The sequence below is a fragment of the Calliphora vicina genome, chromosome 3, assembly GCF_958450345.1.
Source record: "Calliphora vicina chromosome 3, idCalVici1.1, whole genome shotgun sequence".
Classification (NCBI taxonomy): domain Eukaryota; kingdom Metazoa; phylum Arthropoda; class Insecta; order Diptera; family Calliphoridae; genus Calliphora; species Calliphora vicina.
Genome location: NC_088782.1, coordinates 86,758,108 through 86,777,148, shown reverse-complemented (window position 1 = coordinate 86,777,148; position 19,041 = coordinate 86,758,108). Strand labels below are relative to the sequence as shown.

The 19,041-nt window shown below is 31.4% G+C and overlaps 1 protein-coding gene across 1 annotated transcript in view; it reads left to right on the top strand.

Moving 5' to 3' along the window:
- Nucleotides 1-19,041, top strand: part of kug (kugelei) — a 733,937-nt gene that overhangs the window by 396,680 nt on the left and 318,216 nt on the right. The window contains exon 14 of the mRNA XM_065505961.1: nt 11,323-11,763. Within this exon, the coding sequence (XP_065362033.1) occupies nt 11,323-11,763 (441 nt within the window). The remainder of the gene's footprint in view (nt 1-11,322; nt 11,764-19,041) is intronic.

Genomic DNA, 19,041 nt, shown 5'->3' with positions numbered 1-19,041 from the left:
TAGTGTCAACTTAATCATCTCAAATGTAATGTGAACGGCTTTGATTAACTTAATTAAAATTTTGCTCAAACGCGTTTAAAAGCCCATAGCATTAGACGGCTAAACCGATTTGCTTGAACCTTTTACAGTATGTTTCTGTATGTCAGGAAGGAACTATAGGCTACTTTCTGTTTTGAAATTTCATGTACCCCGATAGACTAGGCGATAGTGTGCTGGGCTATCAATCTGAGGGTTGCATGATGAAGAGGGAGTAGTAGCCACAGAGGGCATATGATGTTAATTAAAAAAATCAAGTGAACCAACTTTTGAAATCGATGTCTTCCGATCGACAAGAAATTTGCTCCAAAGTTAGTCCTATTAGTGAGATGCGTATGCAGGGTTCCTAGATTTTTTTCGAGACTTAACCCCAAATTTTTCATCCCTGAAATTTCCCAAAAACAGTTTGTGATATCCCCAAAAATCCCCAGTGAAAATACTAGTTTAATTTTAAATCATACTATATCATATTTATATGTACTTTATTTGTTCTACGATTCTTTTTATTTATGTCCCAGCAAAAACTTTACTTACTTATTAAGCCAGCAAGTAATATTGGAGCCAAGGCATAACTACTTATTATTTGACTGAAACACTACTTACCTTTGGTCGAGATTTTTAAAAAATTCATGGGTCAAGCTTACAAATGTACTTACAATCAGTTAAGAAATAAGTAGTAAATTCACAACAAGAATATGTAGCTAAAAAAAACACACAAAAAATATTGCCTTGTGTGGAAATCGAACAGTCACATTATTTGCTTGTGTTTGATAGTCAAGCTGCTAATTCACTGCTCCATGTACGAGTTATTTTACTGTAAGTTAACAATAGTTTTAACATCTGCATATAAATGAATATGATATTTTTTTTTTTGTTATATATATCTTTATTTGCAATCTATTTTTACAATAATAAGCAAATTTTATAAGTTTTAAAAATAACATGTCATACAGATTCCCAATGGAATCAATAATTTCAATTATATATGCATGTATTTGCATATATAGAGCTAATTTACATATATTATTTAAAAAAAAATATATGTTATTTTAACAATTACATAATTTCATGGTTATTATTTTTATTAAATAAAAGGGAGATCTAAAACATGTTTTCGTTTAAGTCTTCTGACTTCATCAGTCTCATCTAATAATGTGATTGCCAATATATTTGTGTGGTTACTAAGTCTTTCTAAATAATTGCAGCTAAATTTTCTTATTTCAGATTTTACAAATGGAATTTTTAGGTCATTATGTAATGCTTTATTTGTTATATAAAAAGGAGCGTTTGTTATTGCCCGTAAAGCTTTTGACTGAAATCTTTGCAATATTTCTATGTTCGAATTGCTGGCAGTTCCCCATAATTCTATGCCATAAGTCCAAATAGGTTTTAATACAGTTTTTAGTAGTAAAACTTTATTATCGAGAGTGAGTTTGGATTTACGTCCAAGTAGCCAGTACATTTGTTTAATTTTTTTGTCTAATTGCTTCCTTTTAGCGATTCTATGAGCTTTCCATGTAAGTCGTCGATCCAGATGCAGACCCAAATATTTTACGATGTCACTATTAGGAATTGTAGTGCCATTGAGAAATACTGGTGGACAATTTTCTCTTCTTGTTGTAAATGTAATTTGATTTGACTTTTGGGTGTTAACTACAATATTCCATTTTGTGAGCCAATGATAAAAACAATCAAGTTGTAGTTGCATGATTCTAGAAGCTTCTGAAGGAGATTGATGAGAACATAAAAATGCCGTATCATCTGCATATGTTGCAACAGTAACGTCATCTCTTGTTGGCATGTCATAAGTGAATATGGTATACAAAACAGGCCCAAGCACACTACCTTGTGGGATTCCAGCTTCTATTTGTCGAATGTTGGATATATCATTATTAATTTTAACGTAAAAACATCTGTTTTTTAAATATGATAAGAAAAACAAATAAAGTGGAGCTGGAAGAATATTTTTCAATTTGTAAAGTAATCCTTCGTGCCAGACTTTATCGAACGCTTGCTGTATGTCCAAAAATACAGCAGAACAGTATTTTTTATTTTCAAAAGAATCTGATATCGCTTTTATAATTCGGTGACATTGTTCAGGTGTTCCGTGTTTTCTCCTAAATCCAAATTGATGATCAGGTATAATGTTCTTTTTATTAAGAAAAGGTTTTAGTCGCTTTAAAAGTAATTTTTCAAATATTTTAGATAAGATAGGTAGTAAACTGATAGGCCTGTAAGAGGACACTATATTTTCTTGTTTATTTGGTTTTAGAACCATAATTATTTCTGCGCACTTCCATTGTGAGGGGAAATGCTGAAGTCGTAAAATAGAGTTAAATAGTAAAGTTAGAAATAAAACTCCTTTAAATGGTAATGACTTTATTGCAATGGCATCTATTTTATCGTACCCTGTAGATTTTTTGTTATTTAAAATGTTTATTTCCATTTTTGTTTCATGTGGGGTAATATGATTTATTGGAAGATCCATTAGACATGCATTATCTAAGAAATTTAGAATATCAGCGGTATTATTATTGGAGCAATGAGGTCTAAAAGTGGTTTCCAAATGATCAGCAAAGGCAATGGACTTTTCTAAATCAGTTCTGCACCATATGTTGTTAGAATTTTTAATAGGAACATTTCTTTTAACAGGTCTTTTAAGAAACTTGGTTGCGTTAAATAGCTCATGTTCTTTATTACTATTCTGAGGTTTCAGTTTACTGAGATAGAAATTTATACTATCATTTCTCTCTTTAGCAAGCATTTCAGAGCATAACTTTATCGCCAGGTTCCAGTTTGTTTTGTCCCTTGGATTTCTAGTACGATGCCAGATTCGTCGTAGTCTTCGAGATTGTCTAATCATATCTCTTGTAGCAGCTGATGCTTGTACTTTACGACCTACATCCTGAGAACGAACTATTGTTGGGGTAGACAAAAGCGCTGCTTCGTGAATCAATAATGTAAAAGATTCAACTGCATCATCTAAATTTTCTCCAGTTTTAATTTCCATGTTGAGGTTCAAATTATTTTCAATAAATTCTCTATAGAAGTTTAGATTAGAGTTTCGTTTAATAAGTTTAACATGTTTAGGGGCTAGTTTAACATTAATATTGTAGTTGACAAGTAGAGGTGTGTGGTCTGAATTTAAGCTATCATCATTTAAAATATCAAGTGACTGTCTAGAGATGCCGCTAAATACAACGAAGTCAAGTAGGTCTGGAATCTTTGTTGAATCAGTGGGCCAATATGTTGGCCTACCTCCTGATAATGTGTTAAAATTATTTTGCAATATACATTTATATAATTGTTTGCCCTTTGGATTGGACAGCCGAGAACCCCACCAAGGGTGTTTTGCGTTAAAATCGGCAGCAACAATAAAACGAGAACCTAATGATTTAAAAAAGTTTTCGTAATCTTCGCATTTTACTGTGTGTTTTGGTGGAAAATATATAGAGAAGATGTTGATAGGAATATTATTGCAAATTACTTTAACACCGGTTGCTTGTAAATAATTCTTCTGATATTCTTCTGCAAGTTCATATAGGATATTAGATTTTATGAATAGTCCAGCTCCAGCGTGGGCTTTTCCATCAGGATGATTAGTGAATATAAAATCGTAGCCTCTAATTTTTACATAAGACTTCGTAGTTAAATGGGTTTCAGAGATAAGAAATATATCAATATGTTTTTCTTTCATAAAATAATCAATTTCATTCAGTTTATTCATTATACCATTCGCATTCCATATTGCTATTCTCAAGTTTACTTGCATAATTTGTTTATAAGAAGGGACATCATGTTCATAAGTGTATTTGTTAACTCTATTTGTTTATTTAATAAATTTTCTATATTTTTCATAATGTTATTGTTTAGGTTTTGGCTTGTTACATTAGCGTAGGATTCACCAACGTATGTATTTTTATAGTCAGTATTAGAACTGAATTTCGAGTTAGTATTCATTTGAGGAAAGTCACTTCTGTTCATTGAAAATTGCTGATGGTTGATTGGTCGCCTTTCCGATAGTTTTTTCTTTAGCATATTTTGGTAAACTTCACATCCTCTATAACTTGCAGTGTGTTGTTTCAGACAATGGACACATTTAGGAGGAGTTTCAATGTCATTTGGACAATTAGGCGTAGGATGACCAAGACCGCACTTTACGCAAACAAATGGTTTTTTGCAGTAGGTTTTTGTATGACCGTATTGTTGGCAACGGTGACATTGTACTATATCATTTGTGCTTTTGGGGGCTTCAATTTGAACTACACACTGGTTTATTTCACGTATTTCAAAAACCTTTTTGTTGTTAGGACTCGGATCAACGTCAACGTAGAACATTTGTAATGGCTGTTTAGTAAATCTACTTTTTACGTTAGTAATATTTCTAACAAGGTGACCTTTATATAAAAGATCTGCTTTAATATCTTCTATCTTAGTAGAATAGTGTAGACCTTTAATTACAAATCTGTAAGATCGCTGACTTTTTAACTGATACGTATGATAGCTAATGCTGTTGTCATCAAAATATTTTACTAAGTTTCGATAAGATTCTATTGGCTTTATATTTAATTTAACTTGACCGTCATTTAAGGCTTTATAATTAAATTCAGTATTGGCAATCACACTACTTACACATTTAATCATTTTATTTATATTAATAACATTATTAATAAATATTGGCGGCGGCTTTGCAGTAGTTTCAGCTTCATCATCATTAGCATCATTATCATTAGTATCATCAACGTCATCATTACCATCGTTATTGTCTTCTTTGTTGTTAGCAAGTTCAGCAAATTTATTAACATTTGAACAGCTTGGTTTATCATCAGTATACTTTTGTTTTTTTGGAATATTTACTATTTTATTTGTTGTTTTTTTTTTCGTTTTGTTGTAGCATATTGCCAGTTAAGTAAATTATCTTCACTAGAACTCAAGTCATCATCACTTTCTGTAGTCATTGCTGTAGCAATAGTATATGTTTTTGTTATTTTTTTTTGACCGTTACTTTTAATGTAATGCAGTGAAATGCAATTGCATGCAATGCAATTGAATGCAATGTAAATTATAGGTTCTAAAAAGAACACACTAATAATGCATTTATGTTTTTTTTATATGTTTTATTTGTTTTTGGAAAATAAATGAAGAAGTCACATAAGTAAGTACTCAGAATACGTCTGTTTACTTTGAATAACTCAACGCGACTGAATATGATATGAACAAAAAAATTAATGGCTTTGACAGGTGGCGAACCACTAACCTCCCGTTTTTTAGTCAAACACACTTGATAGCTGTGCTAAATGCAAATGTTCATTACCAACCTGTATAAAAATAAGTACTTATTCTAGTAAATAAAATAATGTGCTGGGTAACCACCACTCATTACAAAATAATGCATGAAATAACTAGTTGTCCTTACAAAAATTCACAAAATTTTTGCTGGGGTAGTATGTATATGCTATCTTGCGCATTTCGTCTTTTATTCAATGATATTTCAATATAAATTTTTTTTAATAGTTTTTTTTATTGTATAAAAGACGAAATGCGCAAGATAGGGTTTGATTTTAGAACTATGGTTTCTTGAGCAAACTTTCTTAGAATTTTCGGTAGATTGCGTTTCTGCTATACGATTTTTTACTTTTTGATCCTCCATACAAATCGACCCGGCCTAATGTATAATAATTTAAAAAATAAAATTTATAATACCAAGGGTAACTTATTTCAAAAAAAAAAAATACAAATTACACAAAAAGTTGTATTTTTAACAAACTACCCAGCAAAAACTTTTCTTACAAATAAGCCGAAAAATAAGGGGAATTTGACGATTCGACTATTTATTTTTCTACTGAAAGATGTCGCGATGTCCCAAAAGTAATCCTTTATATTTTGGCCGGAAATAAGTTGTTTTGTTGGTAGAGTTATTTATAGAATTTTGTATTTGCACACAAAAACTAAAAAAAAAAATAAGTCGCAGCCAAGAGTCGAACCATCAACCATCCGTTTGCTAGTCTGTTGTTGTACTCACTACACCACTGCTTAGTTATTTTATTGCGCGTCAAATAATGGTTTTCACACAGTAATGCAATATTCTTTTCTATTTTTCTAAAAATAAACATGCAATAAAAAAATGGGCAAATTGAAAAAAAGTAAAAGTTTTTTTGTTTTGTTTGTTTATTTTATAGTAAAGTCTAAAAAACAAAAACAGTATACTTAAAAAGTATGTTATTAAAAAAGACATTACTTAGATAGCAATTGTAGCTTTGTAAGCGAAGTTTTTGCTGGGTATAACCAACTGTAAGAGAACTCAGAGTGTAATTTTCCATTTATATACATTTAAATTTCAGATTTTATTCCATAAGAAATACCTTGAGACCAATATTCAATTCCTCAGGTGGAATTATGCTTTTTTGCAGTTTTATTTTTTTTTTGCCATTTTAAACGTTACAAATTCTTCATCTAAAACAAACATTCACGTCTATTGATAATACATAATAACAAGGATTGCCAGTATAAAATGTCAAATAGCATATTGTTGAAATTTTACGACTTATCAGATGTTATTCAATATTTTCTTTCGATTTTAAAATAATCTCTTACATAAATTAAATAAAACAATTCAGTATATACGAAAACTAAAACGAAAAAAAAAATCTCCAAAAAGATTGCAAAAATCCCCAAAACATACAATATTTCCTCAACTGTTCCCCATATCCCCAAACAAAATTATTTATCCCCATTTACAAAATAAAATCCCCAATTTTAGGAAAATCCCCTAATTGGGGTCCGCGAATTCCCGGCAATAATTTTACGGGAATTCCCGGGAATTTAATTTAAATTGTTTTCCCGGGAAAAACAGGAAATTTGAAATTAATTAAAAGTACTTTAATACATTTAAATATAACATCTCTGTTTGATGAATGGCTTGTTCCAAATATTAGTGGATGTTTTAAACCCCATTAAGTATACAGTAGAAGTGTTAAGCCGACATGAACACTCTTTATGAACAGCTGTTATCTAAAAATTCTACGAAAGTTAATAAACAATATAACAGCAGACTTATGTAAATTTCATAATAACTTCACAACATAATAAGCTATATTAAGGGTACTCATTTAAACGCTTATGTTTGCCATTTGTTCAATTGTGCAAATTTGCGCGACGTGTTTCATGAACCCACCTTATCAATGTTGTGCAAGTTTATACATTAAATTTCTCTCTATTTGATATAAATGTCAAATAAAAATAAATTCAACAAAAGCCTTAACAAATTTTTCAAATTGTATAAATTTTAATTTTAAAAATGTTGAATGAAAGTTAAATCTTTGGAACAAACGGTGATATACAGAGTTTGCAAGATTTTGTTTATATTCTAGCTGTTGGTTAATGTTTTCATACACAATGCCATTTAATACAATCATTCTGTTCCAAAGTTACACAATTTTCACATGCACAACATTTTTATATTTTATTTGATTTTTATTTCTTATTAATAAAAGTAAACAAAAGCAGCTGATTCATCAAATGCACAATAAATTCAAGTTTGCGAGTCTAAATTGTCGCGCAAACTTATCGGGGTTGTGCAAACGAATTTCCATACATTTTTTGACAGTTCATTTGCGAGAGTGTAAAAAGCGTTTACATGAGGACCCTTATTATAATACAAAAAGCCAATGTTCATACATACGCCTATTTTACCGCAATGTTCCCTCATCAGTTCAAAGCGATGATGATGATCTTTCCGAAATACAAATGGAGCAAAATTTTAAAAACGAATTAGATTATTCAATCAATATTGAAAAAGAAAATCCTAAAAATTTAAAATCAAATGCTGAAAGTCGATTTAAGCTGGAATTAGCTTTATTTGAAGCAAGTAACAATCGGAGAAAAAAATTTAGATTGTCTTAATAATGCTTATTAACGATAAAGCCCCCACCTGTTTAAAGCGAAAGAATTTTCTCGGTGTCTGGAAACTTTGCCACTAAAGTAAGAAATCGTCAAATGACTTACTGAATGCATTTTGAAAACTCAATTTTTTTAAAAACTAGTTCTGTGACGAACATATAACATTATTTCTATTCACAATGTAGAGTATTTTCTCTAGAAAAGTAGTAAACTAGTGGTTTAGCAGAATCCAAAAACTAAATACATTAGTACTACTTTTTTACTTATTTACACTTTATAAACTATATGAGGAGATTTTTGTTTTGGAAATGAATTAAATTTTATTGCCAATTTGTTTTCTAAGGTTAGGTTCATTCCTTTAAGAGTTTTTTGGTCGCTTAGTGGGATACGAGTGGGTTATACACACAGCCTCAAAAGTGAGTAAACACACGCGAATTTTTTGTTTTTTTTATGATCATGAAAATCATTATAGTCCGACTTAAATCTTTTTTTTCACAACTGAATCTATTATTCAACTCAATCTCCAACAAACAAATTTTAATCGATGAATAAATTTTATGATTTTCATTATCTTAAAAAAAATCGAATATTTTTGAGGCTCAGTGTATATCAAAATAAATGTTTTGTAATTCAAGATATACAATTTTAAAAACTTTTTTCAAAATGGGCGTTTTTTTATTTTATTTTTTTTTCAAAAGAAAGCTTAGTGGGATGCGAATGGGATATATATCAAAATAAATGTTTTAACTCATGAGTTACAAAATATTTATTTTGAGATATCCCACTCGCATCCCAGTAAGAGACCAAAACCCTCTTAAAGGAATGGACCTAAGCTTTGTTTTGAGCAAACACAAAATTAAAAAAAAGTGCCCATTTTGAAAAAAGTTAGATTTTTCAAAAAAAAAGTCAAACATATTATGTCTTGGGTTACAAAATATTTCTGTTGATAGATATCCCACTCGCATCCTACTAAGCGACCAAAAAGATCTTCAAAAAAAACCTAAGCTTTCTTTTGAGCAAAAAATAAAAAAACGTAGGAATTAATGAACTATCATTATCATTAATTCTTTTAACGAATGAACAAAAGCTCTTACTGCCCGGGAGCAGTAAGAACTTTGGCTCGGAGGCGCTGCTCGTGTAGAGATACGAAAATCTCGCCCTTTTGCGTAGCGAATCAAGCCAGATTCTGAATGCTTCCGCTCTAGATTTAAACAAACATTTTTTTAATTTTTTTTCGAAAGATTGGGAATCATTTTGCTAAGAACAGTTTGGCCAAAATGTCAAATTTTGACCCCATCTATCTCAGAGAGTTCTGAGATAGATGGTTCTATCTATAAGAGTCCATACATTTTGTACGGTTATTTTACCATCAATATTAATATTTAGGACAAGAATGGATGGACTATCAATAGTGGGCGTGGCACCTCCCATACAACCTAGATAATATAATTCATATATGTATATCTGTATTATTGTTATGTGTAAAGACTTGAAACTTTGTATGAATTACTTATTTAGGCCAAAAATGGACAAAGTAATTAATATTTAGGACAGAAATGCTCAGACTACCAACAATATTAAGTAAATTTTAAAATTTTTATAAATTTGAAAACCTTCTATATATGTACATAAGGAGTGAGATCGAAAAATTCTTAACATACATATATGTTTATAAAAAAGAAACCACTAAACTTACAGCTTTAATTTTTTTTTTATTTGATTGAAATTATTATTACAATTTACAAAAAAAATTATTTTTATAGTTTTAATCACTAGTGATGAAATTTTGAACCTTTTTCGGAAACCCTTCCATTAACGTTTTTATAGTGCTTTCTGTCACTTTGCTCGAACATGTAGTCCATCTCCGTTTAAAATCTACCACACTTTTGGACACCTTTTTTGTACTCTTCAATTCTCTTTTAACAAGAGCCCAATATCTCTCCACTGGCCTTAGCTCCGGGAAGTTTGGAGGATTTGCCTCTCTTGGTACAAATACCACATTATTGTTCTTGTACCACTCAAGGGCTTGTTTGCCATAGTGACAGGATGCCAAGTCAGGCCAAAAATAAGTGGACATATTATGAAGTCTTATGAATGGAAGCAGCCTTTTTTGTAAACATTCCTTGATGTAAATTTCGGTATTTATAGAGCCCGTTGTAACAAATGAGTGGCTTCTTTTGCCGCAACTGCATATTGCTTGCCATACCAAGAACTTTCTGGGAAATTTTGTCTGCTTTTGGGTCCTAAACTTTTCTTCAACATTCCCTCGAGCATCAGCAACATAAAATTTTTGACCTGGAAGTTGCGAAAAATCTGCCAGAACATACGTTTCGTCATCCATTATGCAGCAAGAATATTTTTTTATAAAACTTGACTTCAATTTCCGTGCTCTGTTTTTGGCCTCTAAATTTTTAGTAGCGTTCCTGTCAGGAACTTTTTGAGCCTTGTATGTTTTTAAACCTGCATTAGCTTTAACTTTTCGTACCAAATAGTCCGAGCACTGAGCTAACCGGGCTGCTTTCCTACCGGATGTGTTGGGAGCTCTTTTGAAAATGCGTTCTATTTTTTTGGCTTTAGAAACATCATGTGGACCATTCCTTCTACCTGAACCAGGTTTTCTATCAACTGACAAGTTCTCCCGGTACTGTTTAATAACATTGGAAACAGTTTGACGGCAGACCTTTGTATGCTTGGCCAACTTTTTGTAAGACCAAGTTGGGTTTTGTTGAAAATATTTAATAATTTCAGTACGCACTTTTTTCTGGTCACTCATTTTAATCAGATTAACAAAAAAATTAATATAATTGACATTACACATAATAACTGACATGTTTTTCAAAGGTAACTTGATCAAAAAAAAATTCAAATAATACTTGGGTAAAAAAATGTAATGAAAAACGTGTGTTAAGAATTTTTCGATCTCACTCCTTATGTATTTATATATAAAATTTACCCATTATAACTGGGAAATATAAAGGGACATATGTATTGCTGCCACGTATTTCATCATTTGATTTTAGCCGATTGCGGTTTCCTAATTGCTTAGCATTTGCAATTGTATATAGGATATTCTATATCCTAGGGTATTAGAACAACAAATAATTAATACAAATATTTTTGATTCTAAACTTTTCTATTTTATAACAATTCACATTAAGGTTAGAAAATATGAAATAAATAATATACTTTTTATTACATTAGAAACTATGTTTAGATTGATCAAATATATTGTAAATCATTACGGTACGGGTAGGAAAGCACACCGGGTTTTAGCTAGTATAAAAATAAAGAAATATGAAGGGAATAGAATTGCTCGATTAGGATATAGAAAAAGGTATATGTTAATATTTAACTATAACTACTAAATTCTATACTTTTTTATTTCAGGAATTCTTTACGTGGTAAACAACCTGGATTTCGAAAGGCAACGCTCGTACGAGCTATTTATTACAGCTACTGATAGTGTATCTGGTGTATATGCTGAGGTACCCGTATCAATTTTGGTGGAAGATGCCAACGATTGTTATCCACGTATAGAAAAAGAAAACTATAACATATCGCTTCCAGAAAATACTTTTCTAGGAAGTCAAATTTTAAAAATAAATGCCAGTGACTGTGATTTTGATGCTAATAGCGTTCTTTCGTATGTCATTGAATCTATTAATGGTGAAATAGACTCAAATTTATTTTACATTGACATAGCAGAAGGTTCGTTATATTTAAAACATCAATTAAATTATGAAGAATGCAAATCATACATCATTGTTATCAGTGTTAATGACCACGGAACACCATCGCTACGATCTAGGGCAAATGTTTGGATAAAAGGTAATTAATTAAGAGTAGCGATATGTTAATATGTCTTTTGACGATACACAGTGGGGCAGAATCGAAATTTCTAAACGGCTGGTCCGATCGGGATAAAATTTTACGTGGGCCTTGTTAAGGAGCATTCTAGTTAAGTTATTAAAATAAGCCATTCAAATGCTCCAGGGGCGGCGCTATGGGGCTCAATGTAGGGTACCTTCGACATGTAAAATTTTTAAACACGTGCCATTTTATTGTTTCCCATCCGATTTTAATACTTTTGAAAAGCGCTCGGCTAGGTCTTCAAAAAACTGGCGTGTTCTGTTTATCTCTTCTAATTTTCGAGTTATAGGCATTTAAAAATTTAAAATTAGGCCATCCCTTGGCCCGCTCTTTTAAAAATATAGGTCGTAATTTTGGACCGAATGGACTTGAATTTTTTTTGTTAGTTAGACAACTAAATTAGTAATAATATCCAAAAGATTTTCAATTTAAATATTAAAAAAAATAGTAGATGTTTGCTGTTTTTTGGGCGAAAAGTTGACTTAACTCTTTTTTTATTAATAACAACTTTCTTTAATAACATATAACAATTTTATGTTTTTCTATAAGGTATATTTACGGAGAACATTTTGGTATAAAAAACATGTAAAATTTTTCAAATATGTCGCCCCTACGCCCTTCGGAATTTGACCTATCTTTTATCAAAAATTCATATTTTTAATCTAATTGAGAAAATTTAACTTATCTAAACAAAACAATACAGCTCGGAATAAATGTGGATCAAATTGTTCCTAATATTTGCAATCCTATTAAAATTTGTATATAAATTTTAGTTTTAGAAACTCAATGAATATGTAATAAAATCTTTATTTATTGACGAAACTCAATGAAATGTTTAACGTTTAAAAAAAGGTAAAAGGTCAAAAGGAATCCCGCAATTTCTAAAAATTGGAGCGAAAAACCCAAAAATGGTATTTTTACAATTTTGCCTATAGGGTCCACATTTCCTTCGGGGCTGGGAAAATACTTTGGCGCTAAATAGGGAACACATCAAGCTTTGGGATTTTGGAACATGTGGCCCAAAGTTGAATTTTTGATAAAAAAAAAATAGGTCAAATTCCGAAGAGCGTAGGGGCGACATATTTACATCAAAATGTTCTTATTCAAAATGTTCTTCGTAAAGATATCTTTCAGAAAAACATAAAATTGTTGAAAATCGTTTATTATTGGATCCATAATTGATATTGCTCTGAAATCTTTTGTATGTTATTCGTAATTTAGTTGTCTAACCAATAAAAAAATTCGAGTCCATTCAGTCTAAAAGTACGACCCATATTTTTAAAAAAGCGGACCAAGGTATAGCAAAATTTTAAAATTTAAATTTTGAAATGCCTATAACTTGAAAAGTATAAGAGATAAATAGCATACGCAAGCATGACCTAGCCGAGCGCTTTCCAAAAATATAAAAATCTTTGAAATCGGATAGGAAACAAAAAAATTTCACGTGTTTAAAAATTTTACATGTCGAAGGTACTCTACTTTGAGCCCCCATAGCGCCGCCCCTGGATCATTTGTATGGCTTATTTTAATATCTTAAACTCGAATACCCGATCGGACCAGCCGTTTAGAAATGTCAGATTTATTTCCAAAAAATTTTGATTCTGCCCCACTGTGCGATATTTAAATCGATATGATCGATTGCATTCTTATTTATAAATATTAGAACAGAAAAGCTTCCATGTATCACAATAAAACACTGTATGGAAATGGATCAAATTGTATACATTCAAGGGGCCGCGAAGAACTCACGACTGTGTTCTAATTTATTTCCCATTTTTAATTTGATAAAAAATAATATTCATGCTAAATTTTCATTTCTAATATCTTCTTCTTTAGATTAACATTTTGACAGCACATAATTCTATTAGATATCTGGCAAACTAATTTTGCAAGATCCTTTTATTATATCTGATAAATAAAATAAGGGTCCTCATGTAAACGCTTAAATGCCTCGTAAACTATGCATTTTTATCAGTCAGAAAATGTATGGAAATTCGTTTGCACAACTGTGTTAAGTTTGCGCGACAATTTGATGAATCAGCTGCTTTTGTTTACTTTTATTTATAAGAAATAAAAATCAAATAAAATATAAATATTTTGTGAATGTGAAAATTGTGTATCTTTGGAACAGAATAATTGGACTGAATGGCATTGTGTATGGAAATATTAACCAACAGCTAGAACATAAACAAAATCTTCTAAACTATACATAGCTATGTATACCATCGTTTGTTCCAAAGATTTAATTTTCATTCAACATTTCTAGAATTTATATTTATACAATTTGAAAAACTTTTTTTTAAAGATTTTGTTGAATTTATTTTTATTTGACATTTTTATCAAATAGAGAGAAATTTAATGTATAAACTTGCACAAAATTGAAAAGGTGGGTTCATCAAACACGTCGCGCAAATTTGCACAATTGAACAAATGGGAAACTTAAGCGTTTAAATGAGTACACTTAATATGTAACTCGTGTGCAGCATTACCATATGTCAAGTTTTCCCTTTTTCCCTTTCCCTATTACACGTTGTGTAAAATATTAGGATGATAGTATACTGGTGGCGCAACAACCCTGAAGTTTTAAGGTGCATTTACAAGGAGAAAAAAATGCAATTTTTCAGTTTTTTTTTTAAAATATTGACATTAAATTGTTTGTCATTGTATTGTTTGTTTTCTCTACAAACAGACGTGTATTTTATTCGCTCCGCGATTTTATTAAAATTTTATTGTTTTTTAGTGCAAATAAAAAAAAGCGATTGGACGCTTTGAAATTATATTTGTGTCTAGTGATAAATATAAAAATTTGCAAAAGCAATTTTGTTTAAAAAAAAAAGAAAAACAACTGGTTTAAAAAAAATAAAAAGTGTTAATTCCTTTTGTTTGTTTTAAAAGAGCACATGAATTCTCATGATGAGAGGAGGCTCAGTATGGGCACTGCTACACGTTCAATATATATTGTGATATTTGGATCGCGATCCATCAATACTGCAAGCTACACGTTCAATAAATATCGCGATACTGGATCGCGGTCAATATATATTGAACGTGTAGCAGTGTCCTATGAACGGCAGAAATGCCTACATATTTTTTAACGGGGAGAGTGATCAAAACAAAAAAATAAATGACCCCAGCTACAACAAAAATTATTTAACCGCCAAACCAGCTGAGAGAGCACGCTCTTGTTCCCCCGTGATACACATTACCCTTATATAGTGGTCCATATTACCCTCCAATTTTTTTAATGCTTGTTTTTGGGTTCCTTACAATAAATAAAAATGTTCAACTGCAAAAACAATTAACAACTTTTTTAATATCCATATATATTGTGGCCAAAATTTAGAAAAAACAAAACGGTAGTCCACATTACCCGAAGTTCTCTATCACCAAGAAAATATGAAAAATTTAAATACAACAACTATACCAGTTTTAAAAACACAGACAAATACTGTTAATAAACAAGCTTGTGATCCACTAACAAAGAATAGTGAGAGTTTGAATGTTTTTAACACTAAACAAACCACAATAAATAATGATGGTAAACTGAAGGGCGCTATACCAAAAAAAAAGATAAGTACATTGAAATCACCAGTACTACCAGGTATGCTTAGATATGTAAGTATTAATAAAATTAAAAAAAAGTCCCCAAAATAATGGAACGTCTGTCAAGAAACAGAATATAGTTGATAATCTCTTGATAGGCAATCGTTTCGCACTCTTGACCGAGGATATAAATAATAAGAGTATAAAAGATGGTGCTTACGAAAAGAAATCATTAAAGCCACCACCAATATATCTAAGTGAGTCCAGCTCAAATAATTTGGTCAAAATATTTGTTGAACTCATTGGAAAAAATAATTTCCATATTGTTCCAATAAGAAAAGGCGGTGTGCAAGAGACGAAAATAGGCGTATACATTGAGGATTTTTATAGAAAAATCTCTCAATATCTAAATGATAATACAAATAATTTGTATACCTATCAACTGAAAAGTAGTAAAGGGTTGGCAGTTGTCATTAAAGGCATAGAGTCCAGTGTTGAGACTAATGATATCAAGGAGGCCCTGCAAGAATTGGGCTACGAAATAAGAGCTGCAGTTAATATATTTAACAAAGATAAAATTCCTCAGCCAATGTTTAGAGTCGAGTTGGAGCAAGAAAAAAATAAATTGAGGGGAAATGAAACTCACCCAATTTACTCAACACGATATCTGTTAAATCGTAGAATAACCATTGAGAAGCCTCTTAAAAGAAATCATCCTGTTCATTGTGGCAATTGTCAAGAGTTTGGACATACTAAAAATTATTGTACCTTGCGAACATTGTGTGTGGCATGCGGAGACCTTCATTCTTCATCACAATGTGATATCCTAAAGAATGGTCTCAGAAGAGAATGTGGTAACTGTGGTGGCGATCATTCAGCCAACTAACGCGGGTGCCAAGTTTATAAGGAGTTATTGAACAGATTAAGAGAGAGGCAAAAGCTAATAAGAGGGAAAACATCTGAAGTACCAGCCTACAAATTTGAAAACACCTATCCACAAGTCAATTCTGAAGTTCCGCTGTTTGTTCAAAGCAGACTCAACTCAATTAAATTCACAATCCACTCAAATTGATCAGCCTAAGAATGTAGCAGGTTCTTATGCCAATGTTTTGAGAACGGGTTGCCAGCAACCTGGTGTTCCCCAATATACGGGAGAGTTGGAAGCACTTATGCACGCGCTTACCCAGAATATTACCTCTCTTAATACAAATATGACAAACTTTATGTCATCCATGCAAAACAGAATACAAAAAATAAGTTTTTTGAGACTATGTTTCTGGAATGCAAACGGGTTAAACCAACACAAATCAGAGGTATCCCACTTCATGCAGAATAAAAACATCGACGTGCTATTGGTTTCGGAATTATACATTCTACTGTACAAATCATCCTGATGGTAAGGCACATGGTGGCACTGCTATTTTAATTAGAAATCGTTTACAACATTATCCCCTAGACCAATTCTCAAAAGACTATATGCAGGCAACATCCATTCATCTGGAAAGCTTTGCTGGAGATTTAAATATAAGCGCGATCTATTGCCCACCACGCTTTTCAATGGCCAAGGAGAAGTTTGAAGAATTCTTTAGCTTTCTGGCATGTGGAGACTATAATGCCAAACACACTTACTGGGGCTCTCGACTAATGAATCCCAGACGTAGACAGCTTTATAAAGCATTAGTTGATCTTGACAACCAACATACTGGCCTGCTGATCCTAAAAAAAATCCTGATCTCATAGACTTTGCCATAACAAAAAATATTAATCGAAATTCAATATCTACAGAAATGTCATATGATTTATCTTCTGATCATTCCCCAATTATAGTATCTTATTACGGGAGGACTAACATTTCAAAATTTCATACTGAAACATATTAAAAAATATATAAGCAGTCATATCCACACAGATCTTTGTATTCAGTGTGTCAATGACTTTACGTCATTAATTGTATCGGCTCTAAATCATTCAAAGAGTCAAATATTTACTAAAACTGATATGCATATTTCCAACTCAGATATTGAACGACTTCTTTTAGAAAAGAGAAAACTCGAAAGAGAATGGCAGAAAAATAGATCACCTGCTGCAAAACAGAGGCTCCTCTTCAATTAGAAGAGGATCGCAGAAATAGTGAATGTAATTTCTATTTCTGCAAATTTGACAAATACCAAACACACAAGGGACAAAGCCCTTTAAGGAAAGCTGACGGTATCTGGGCTCGCAGCACGGAGGAAAAGGCTAAAATATTTGCCGATCACTTAAGTACAGTCTTTCAACCAAACTCGCCAACAACAGTTTTTGAACTTGAAAAGCCACCTGTGTCAACATTATGATGACATATTATCTATAAGCCCAGAAGACATTAACGAAGTAATCAAGGATAATATAATATTAAAAAAATCACCTAGAAATGATTCTGTTACACCTACTATGACTAAAAACCTACCGAGTGTGGCAATAATTGTGTTGTCTACAATATTTAATACGATCTTTAAACATGGAGTTTTTCCGACTAATTGGAAAACTTCTCAGATAATAATGATACCAAAGCCAGGTAAGGACTTGACCGTACCATCCTCCTATAGACCAATAAGCTTGCTTCCTTGCTTATCGAAACTGGTCGAAAAAGTGTTCCAAAAGAAAATCATACCATTTTTAAATGAGAAAAATATAATCCGTGTTCATCAATTTGGTTTCCGGGAACGCCACGGAACAATCGAACAAGTTAATCGTATAACCGGAGAGATAAGAAAATCCTTTGAATTAAAGAAATATTGTTCAGCAATATTTTTGGATGTCGCTCAAGCCTTCGACAAAGTATGGCACAAAGGCCTGGGGCCTATTTCACTAAACTACAATTCTACAAGTTACAATCACAAGTCTAATTCTTACAAGTGCTGATGAATTGTGTTTCATTCAAATTTTCACAACACTTGTAGCTTTTTGCACTTGTAAACTACAATTTCTACAATTACAAGTTCTTGTACATATATATTGTGATATTAATTTTACAATTCTTATTTATTACTAGATAAAACCCGGTGTGCTTCGCTACCCGTATAGTAATGATTTACAATATATTTACTCCCATTTTCTCAATATCTGGTTATCGTTTTTCGTAAAGATAAATCTCCAATTAACATTTTTCACGATAAAAAATAACCAGAGATTGATAAAATGGGGGTTAGTCTATCTAAAATTTATTTCATATTTTCTAACCTTAATGTGAATTGTAATAAAATAGAAAAGTTTAGAACCAAAAATATTTGTATTTAATGTTTAGTATATAAAATTTTGTATTAATTATTTATTGTTCCAATGCCTTAGGATATACAATATTTTTGGTTTCTCCATCTGGTTCATAGACCTATAAGTCTTTGGGTTTTCCTACTCGCGAACATGCAACTGAAAACTGTTCATGTGAAAAAACATGGATTTTCTAGACTTAGTCCGCAAACTTGCAAAGACTGACCTTGAGCTTTATCAATTGTCATTACAAATACGCAAACAAACAAACACACATTGACTTTTATATATAGATAAGGGTTTCAAATGTATACATACAAATTTTAACATTTACTTAATATTTTTGGTAGTCCGCGCATTTCTGTACTAAATATTAATATTGATAGCTGCTATAGCTGCCCCTATATATAATTTTTCATCACATCTATGGGAGGTGCCACGCCCACT